Source organism: Gregarina niphandrodes (genome assembly GCF_000223845.1).
Source record: "Gregarina niphandrodes unplaced genomic scaffold scaffold00001, whole genome shotgun sequence".
Lineage (NCBI taxonomy): Eukaryota > Apicomplexa > Conoidasida > Eugregarinorida > Gregarinidae > Gregarina > Gregarina niphandrodes.
In genome coordinates, this window is record NW_011645773.1 from 616,567 (window position 1) to 616,937 (window position 371).

The 371-nt window shown below is 60.4% G+C and overlaps 1 protein-coding gene across 1 annotated transcript; it reads left to right on the forward strand.

The window, feature by feature from the left end:
* Positions 1-95: 95 nt before the first annotated feature.
* GNI_008440 (putative transmembrane protein) lies at positions 96-296 on the forward strand (the record flags this gene model as incomplete). Its single annotated transcript, XM_011130410.1, has 1 exon — positions 96-296. One exon carries the CDS (start codon positions 96-98, stop codon positions 294-296), a length of 201 nt encoding a protein of 66 aa, XP_011128712.1.
* Between the last annotated feature and the right edge of the window lie 75 nt (positions 297-371).

The window sequence follows — 371 nt, forward strand, 5'->3', positions numbered from 1 at the left end:
CCCCACGAACCGAGATGGTTTGATTGGCTGGCAAGGTCCTGATGACCGGAGTGATCTTGGCCACGATCTTGGGCCGAGCCTAGGTCCCTTGGAAGATGGTGAAGGCGGAGACGTTCCTGGGGGTCGAGGTCGACCCGAAGGCCGAGCTGGCCATGGAGGCCGAGATGGTCCCAGAGGGGGAAAGGATATCGGTGGACGAGATAATCTTAGGGATCCAGATGATCTTGGGGATCGAGATGGTCCTCGTGGGCACGGTGGTCCGGGGCGTCGAGACCCCACGAACCGAGATGGTTTGATTGGCTGGCAAGGTCATGATGACCGGAGTGATCTTGGGCCGAGCCTAGGGCCCTTGGAAGGTGGTAAAGGCGGAG